At 52.5% G+C, this 7414-nt stretch overlaps 1 protein-coding gene across 1 annotated transcript; it reads right to left on the reverse strand.

The window, feature by feature from the left end:
* Window positions 1-4363: 4363 nt before the first annotated feature.
* LOC133628408 (tektin-3-like) lies at window positions 4364-6177 on the reverse strand. The gene is made up of 5 exons (XM_062016568.1): window positions 5599-6177; window positions 5245-5328; window positions 5067-5137; window positions 4743-4886; window positions 4364-4583 (listed from the first exon to the last, which is right to left on the reverse strand). Exons 1-5 carry the CDS (start codon window positions 6175-6177, stop codon window positions 4364-4366), a joined length of 1098 nt encoding a protein of 365 aa, XP_061872552.1.
* Between the last annotated feature and the right edge of the window lie 1237 nt (window positions 6178-7414).

A 7414-nucleotide genomic window follows, 5' to 3' on the forward strand; every position in this document is an offset into this window, starting at 1 on the left:
CCTGCTTTCTTGTAATTCCCATAACCATTGGTATAACTTAACCGACACCATATGTTTTTTCAATGGGATCTGAGAAGTACAAGTGAGTGTTATTGGAGATAGCTCCCACAGGAAAGCAATGGAAAATGTGACACAGTGCTGGGTGATAGACTACATGGGGACTAACTTAACACTTTAGTTGCGGTCTGTCTTCCTGCTTTCTTGTAGCTCCCATACGCAGTGGTATAACTTCTACCGACAGCATATATTTTTTCAAAGGGAGTTGAGCAGTCCAAGTGAGTGGGATTGGAGATAGCTCAAAAAAGAAAGCAGGTACAAATGTGACACAGTGCTGGCTGATAGTCTACATGGGGACCTAATTAACACTGTAGTTGGGATCTGCCTTCCTGTTTTCATGTACTTCCCATACGTAGTGGTATAACTTCTGCCGACAGTCTGTATTTTTAAAGGGATTTGAGCAGTCCGAGGGAGTGGTATTGGAGATAGCTTTCACAGGAAAGCAGCTGCAAATGTGACACACTGCTGGCTGATAGTCTACATAGGGGCCTACTTTCTACTCTAGGTGGGGTCTGCCTTCCAGTTTTCTTGGAGCTCCCATACACAGTGGTATAAATTAAGCAACAGCATATATTTCTTCAATGGGACCTAAGCAGTACAAGTGAGTGGGATTGGAGATAGCTTTCACAGGAAAGAAGCTGCAGATGTGACACAGTGCTGACTGATAGACTACATGGAGACCTTCTTACTACTGTAGGTTGGGTCTGCCTTACTTCTTTCTTGTAGCTCCCATACACACTGGTATAACTTCTACCGACAGTCTGTATTTTTTTCAGTGGGAGCTGAGCAGTACAAGTGAGTTGGATTGGAGATAGCTCCCACAGGAAAGCAGGTGCAAATGTGACACAGTGCTGGCTGATAGACTACATGGGGACCTACTTAACACTGTAGGTTGGGTCTGTCTTCCTGCTTTCTTGTAGATCCCAAACGCAGTGGTACAACTTAAGCGACAGCATATATTTTTCAACGGGAGTTTAGCAGTCCAAGTGTCTGGGATTGGAGATAGCTCCACAGGAAAGAAGCTGCAAATGTGACACAGTGTTGGCTTATAGACTGCATGGGAACCTATTTAACACTGTCGTTTTTGTCTGCCTTCCTGTTTTCCTTTACTTCTTATACGGAGTGTTATAATTTCTACCGATAGTCTGTATTTCTTCAAAGGGAGTTGAGCAGTCCAAGTGAGTGGAATTGGAGATAGGTCCCATAGGAAAGCGGCTGGAAATGTGACACAGTGCTGGCTGATAGACTACATGAGGACCTACTTAGTACTGTAGGAGGGGTCTGCATTCCTGCTTTCTTGTAGCTCCCATAAGCATTGGTATAACTTAACCGACAGCATATATTTTTCAATGACAGCTCATTGAACACAGTGCTGGCTGATAGACTACATTGGGACCTACTTGCTACTGTAGCTGGGGTCTCCCTCCCTGCTTTCTTTTAGCTCCCACAGGCAGTGCTATAACTTCTACCCCCAGCATGTATTTTTTCAATGGGAGATGATCAATCCAAGTTAGTAGGATTGGAGATAGCTACCACAGGAAAGTAGGTGCAAATGTGACACAGTGCTGGCTGATAGACTACATGGGGACCTACTTACTATTGTAGGTGGGGTCTGTCTTCCTGTTTGTTTGTACCTCCCATATGCAGTCGTATAACTTCTACCGACACCATATATTATTTCAATGGGAGTTGAGTAGTCCAATTGACTGGAATTGGAGATAGCGCCCATAGGTAAGCAACTGGAAATGTGAAACCGTGCTGGGTGATAGACTACATGGGGACCTACTTAATACTTTAGGTGGGGTCTGCCTTCCAGCTTTCTTGTAGATCCCATACGCAGTGGTATGACTTAACCAACAGCATATATTTTTTCAGTGGGATCTGAGCAGTCCAAGTGACTGGGATTGGAGATAGCTCCCACAAGAATGCAGCTGGAAATGTGATGCAGTGATGACTGAGAGAATACATGGGGACCTACGTACTACTGCAGCTGGGGTCTCTCTCCCTGCTTTCTTCTAGCTCCTATACGCAGTGGTATAAGTTCTTCGGACAGTCTGTATTTTTTCAATGGGCATTGAGCAGTCCAAGTGACTGGGATTGGAGATAGCGCCCACAGGAAAGCTGTTTTAAAGGTGAAACATTGCTGGCTGATAGACTACATGGGGTCCTACTTACTACTGTAGGTGGGGTTTTCCTTCCTGCTTTTTTGTAGCTCCCATATGCAGTGGTATAACTTAAGCAACAGCATATATATTTTCAATGGGACCTGAGCAGTCCAAGTGAGTGTTATTGGAGATAGCTCCCACAGGAAAGCAGCTGCAAATGTGACACAGTGCTGGCTGATAGACTACATGACGACCTACTTACTACTGTAGGTGCGATCTGCCTTCCTGCTTTCTTGTAGCTCCCATACGCAGTGGTATAACTTCTACCGCCAGCATGTATTTTTTCAATGGGAGTTGAGCAGTCCATGTGAGTGGTATTGGAGATAGCTCCCTGTAGTGGGTGTGGGATGGTAGTGATTTTCCACAGCAGCTCCTGCAGTGCTGTGCTTACTGTTGATATTAATATTATGACTACCGCTCGCACAGCATCAGGGTTGTCCCTCCAGCATTTCTTCCCCCACCTTCACCAATAGCTGTGGGTGGGCATGATCTTGGGAGGGACTATGGCCAGGACAGCTGACCCAGGCTGACCAAGGAGATATTCCATACCATATGACATCAACTCCGTAATATAAACTGGGGGAGAGGAGCAGGAAGGGGAGGCGATATTCATTTCTGGCCTTCCAAAAGCAACCGCTATGCGTCCTGAAGCCCTGCTTCTCGGGAGGTGATCGAACATCGCTTCTGATGGGAAGTAGAGAGTAACAGCTTTATCTGCTTTTTCTTTGCTTCCCGCGCTTGCGGCTTTGCTGCTTCTTTATTAAACTGCTTTTATCTCAACCCACGAGACTCCCATCTTATTTCCTCCCCTTCCCTGGCTTGCTGAGGAGGTGGGGGATAAAGCGGTGTGGTGGGCACCTGGCATCCAGCCAGGCTCAAACTATCACACTCCCACAGGAAAGCAGCTGCAAATGTGACACAGTGCTGGCTGATAGACTACATGGGGAACTACAGACTACTTGAGGTGGGGTCTGCCTTCCTGGTTTCTTGTACCTCCCATATGCAGTGGTATAATATCTACGCACAGTCTGCATTTTTTCAGTGGGAGTTGAGCAGTCCAAGTGAGTAGGATTGGAGACAGCTTTCACAGGAAAGCAGCTATGCTGCGAAGTTTTTTGTCACTTGGCCTGAAAAAATCAGACTTAAAGTGTGAAAACCAGGCTCGAAGCCTGAAACCAGGCTCGAAGCCTGAAAAATGAACCAGACTCAAAATCTGAAAAACCCAGACTGAAAGCCTGAAACCAGGCTCGAAGCCTGAAAAACCTAAGCAGTCCAAGTGAGTGGGATTGGAGATAGCTCCCACAGGAAAGCAGCTGAAAATGTGACACAATGCTGGCTGATAGACTACATGAGGACCTACTTACTACTGTAGTTGGGGTCTGCCTTCCTGCTTTCTTGGAGCTCCCATACGGAGTGCTATATGTTAACGGAAAGCATGTATTTTTTCAATGGGAGCTGAGCAGTCCAAGTGAGTGGGATTGGAGATAGCTCCCAAAAGAAGGCAGGTACAAATGTGACACAGTGCTGGCTGATAGACTACATGAGGACCTACTTAACATTGTAGTTGGGGTCTGCCTTCCTGCTTTCTTGTAGCTCCCATACGGAGTGCTATATCTTAACGGAAACCATGTATTTCTTCAATGGGATTTGAGCAGTATATGTGAGTGGGATTGGAGATAGCTCCCACAGGAGAGAAGCTGCAAATGTGAAACAGCGCATACTGATAGACTACATGGGGACCTACTTACTACTGTAGCTGGGGTCTGCCTTCCTGCTTTCTTGGAGCTCCCATATGCACTGTTATAACTTCTACTGACAGTCTGTATTTTTTCAATGGTCGTTGAGAAGTTTAAGTGACTGGAATTGCAGATAGGTCCCACATGAAAGCAGCTGCAAATGTAACACAGTGCTGGCTGATAGACTACATTGGACCTACTTACTACTTTTGGATGGGGTCTGCCTTTCTGGGTTTTTTTTGCTCCCATACGCAGTGGTATAACTTTAGCGACAGCATATATATTTTCAATGGGACATGAGCAGTCCAAGTGAGTGGGATTGGTCTCTTCCCGGGCCAGGTCTGCGTGGAGGGTGGTCGGTGTCCCAGGGAGGTGAGGGCGTCACACACACAGGGAGGGATTGGGCTACCTTGGCCAGGCGGGCCCGAAGCTTGTTCTTGGCATCTCGGCGATGCGGTTGGTGAGGACCACGTTCACCCTGTTGAACTGGCACCGCATCTCGGTGGCTGTCACCTCCATCAGGTTCTCAATGGAGTCCCGCAGCTGGGCGGAGGCCACCCGCTCTCTCTGCGACTGGAGGATGTTGTCGTCGCTGAACTTGGCCCACGACTCAGGCACGGAGATGCTAGTGGGGGGAAAGGAGAGGCCCGCGGTCAGCCCGTGCGGGGAGGGCCAGGCCCTGCACAGACACAGCCTTCCCTGGTGGCCTTTCCTGTCGGGGAAAGGGAGCGGCACTGAGCATCCCAGGACGGCCGGGTGCCAGCGCTGCCAGGCGCGCACTCACGTGGCATCCACCCGCTGCACCCCGTGGTAGTAGCTGATGCCGTCGGAGCAGTTCTTCAGCTGGTGGCACTTGCCGTTGATGCGACGGGCTGCCTGCTTGTTGGCCAGGTCCTTCTCCAGCTCGTGCTGGGCCGCCCAGTTGGTCCTTAAACGCACAGGGACAGCCATGGTGGCCACGTGTGGGTGGGACAGTCTCCTCCCCTTCCCATGGCCGCGCAGCTCCCTTTCTCCCTTCCTCCCACCCCCACCCATCCCTCCCGGGCAGCTCTGTGCTCCCACCAACATCACTGCCCGCTCCCCAGGGAGATACGGGGCTCCTCCTTACATGAGCTGGGCTTTTGCCTTCTCCAGGAATAGCCATATCCTCTCCTGGCAGGCCCTGATGCCATCCACTTCCTGGGCAGAGAGAGGCAAAGCACAAGCCATCAGAGGCCACGCTCCAGCGTCACGGCTGACAGCTCTGCTGACCTCAACTGGAAGGTGGGATCTGCGTCCAGACTTACTATTAAAAGCTCTTTCTGCACCTCATCATGGACAAGGTCGATGCCCATCCTCTTCTCCCGCTGCAGGAGGCACTCCCGAGCAACCTGTTGGGGAGAGGCCGTTGGTGCCGGCTGCAGGGCTTCCCGCAGGGATGCTGCCCGGCTCAGGACAGGGCAGACAAGAAAGGGGAGGTGGACACAGAGACGAGGACAAGGGCAAGCAGCGCCCTGGGCAGCCGGTTTAGGCCACGACTAATGGGCGGCAGAGCTCATTTCATGCAGCGGCAGCATGAAAGCCCCGGGAGAGAGCACACGTGTCCCTGGTGCAGCGGCAGCAGTGGACTACAGCTTGCGGCCCACGCACAGGGTGCTCACCTGGAGAGGGGCCTCTGTCTCGGCCAGAGCTCTCTCCAGCCGTGCCTTCATCTCTCTCAGGGCATCGCTCTCCTTGATGATCTCTGCCAGCTCATGGCAGAGCTCCGCCTTCCAAAACTCAATGTCGCTGACTCGCTGCCCCAGCTTCTTTGTGTTGTCTGCCTGGCTCTTGCTGGTCTGTTGGTATTTGTCCTGCACCAGGCGGGAGGTATCAGCCGTCAGCAGCTCCGCCTTGCGCCGGGACGTCTCCGCCTCGTGGTAGTTGCTCTGGTTGGAGTGGTACCAGTCGCCGGGGCTGTAGCGGATGAAAAGCGCCGTTCTGTTTGACACAGAAGGCAGCATCTCGCTGGGGCTCAAGCCCTGGTAGGTGCCAGACAAGGGAGCCAGAGTGGAGTGGGTGGCAGCGGCCTTATAGTAGGCTCTGGGCATCCAGGGGAGGCCGTAGCTCTGCAGCACGGCGTAGCGAGGAGCATGGTTCTTGTAGCTCGAAGCCATGGGGCTGATGGCAGGCAGAAAGCGGGCAGGAGTTGACTTGGGGTGAGCGGATGTGGCGGTTAAGGGAGAGCCAAGCAGGTCCATTCTCTTCCGGGACGTGTCCTGCACAGAGGAGACGGGAGAAGACAACTTCCCTCAGTCAGCTCCTGCACTTGACTGACAGCAACAGCTGAGAGCACAAACGGCAACGCACACGGCACCCACACGTGGCCTGTGCTAAAGCCCTTGAAAACAAATCCCTCCCCAAGCGTTTGCCTAAGTCAGGGTTGGACTGTGGGGCTGGGATCCAGCACCAGGTCAGAGGAGCAAACCACGGCTGCTGAGGAGAAGGGCTGACACCGGGCCTTCATCTTCCTTCAATCTGTCAGTCCAGGGCAAGTGCACTTGCCCTTCCTCCACTGCCCATCTCTTTCTTTTGGCTGGCGTATCTGCTGACCTCAGAGGCCTCCAGGGATCATTTTCACTTGAAAAGCTCCATTGCCAGCCCCGAGGGCTGTGAAGACACAGCCGCTCCCAGCTCAGCACCAGCTGTGGGCCAGGGACTCCATCCTCATCCTCTCTGTCTTCACAGCATGAAATGCTGGGCTGAGGACTCTGCAGGGGAGCTGAGCTTTGCAGGACGGGGCCCACAGGTGACCAACCCACCCCCTCCCCCCCCAGAACAGCCATCTCTTGATCTCAAAGGAAGAAAACCGGTCTGTGGCTCACCTGACGCCAAGGGAACATGCTTGGAAGGGAGAGATCCCACAGCCTTGTCAGAGCGTCTTGTAAACAACAGCCTTGCAGTAACCCTAGGAGGAAAGACCACACAGGAAGAATGAGCTTCTGAGAGCTGCCTATGGCACTCTGGGGGCTCTTTCTGTTTCCAGGTGGAGGTTCTCAGCCCCTTCTGAGCAGAGGGCCACCAAATGTACCCAACACACCCCAGCTGAGGGCAAACGGCCAGGAGGGTTTGCTGAGCTGGGCATGAAGCTCTTGTGTGGGTACAGGTGTCAGCCCCTGGCACAGAAAGTCCCTGCGGCAGTTGCAGGCAGCTGTCGTGTTGCAGGGACGTGTCCTTCCCCGAACGCATCCCGTCCCTGCTGCTCCCAGCCTGGCTCAGCCAGAGGGGCTGGCGGTTCCCGGGAGCTGCTGCTCACCGTGTGCTGTCGGCTCAGTGACCCCATGGACAATGTGGCCCTGTCAGGGACACAGGGACACAAGCCCAGCGAGCATTGCCAGGGGCGCAGGGGGCTCTGTGACCTCATTCTGCGTGGGCCAGTCCCGGCAGCCGAGAGGGCGGCTGGATGCAGGAATGGGCAACCTGCTCCCGGCCTCTCCT

This window comes from Colius striatus, chromosome W (genome assembly GCF_028858725.1).
Source record: "Colius striatus isolate bColStr4 chromosome W, bColStr4.1.hap1, whole genome shotgun sequence".
Taxonomy (NCBI): domain Eukaryota; kingdom Metazoa; phylum Chordata; class Aves; order Coliiformes; family Coliidae; genus Colius; species Colius striatus.

Excerpts from the sequence above, each read along its gene's own strand:
- LOC133628408 (XM_062016568.1), bottom strand. The coding sequence starts at position 6,177 with ATGGACCTGCTTGGCTCTCCCTTAACCGCCACATCCGCTCACCCCAAG. Across the intron at positions 5,138-5,244 it reads TGCAGAAAGAGCTTTTAATA|GAAGTGGATGGCATCAGGGC; the intron begins GTAAGTCTGGAC and ends CTCTCTGCCCAG. Across the intron at positions 4,584-4,742 it reads GTGCAGCGGGTGGATGCCAC|CATCTCCGTGCCTGAGTCGT; the intron begins GTGAGTGCGCGC and ends TCCCCCCACTAG.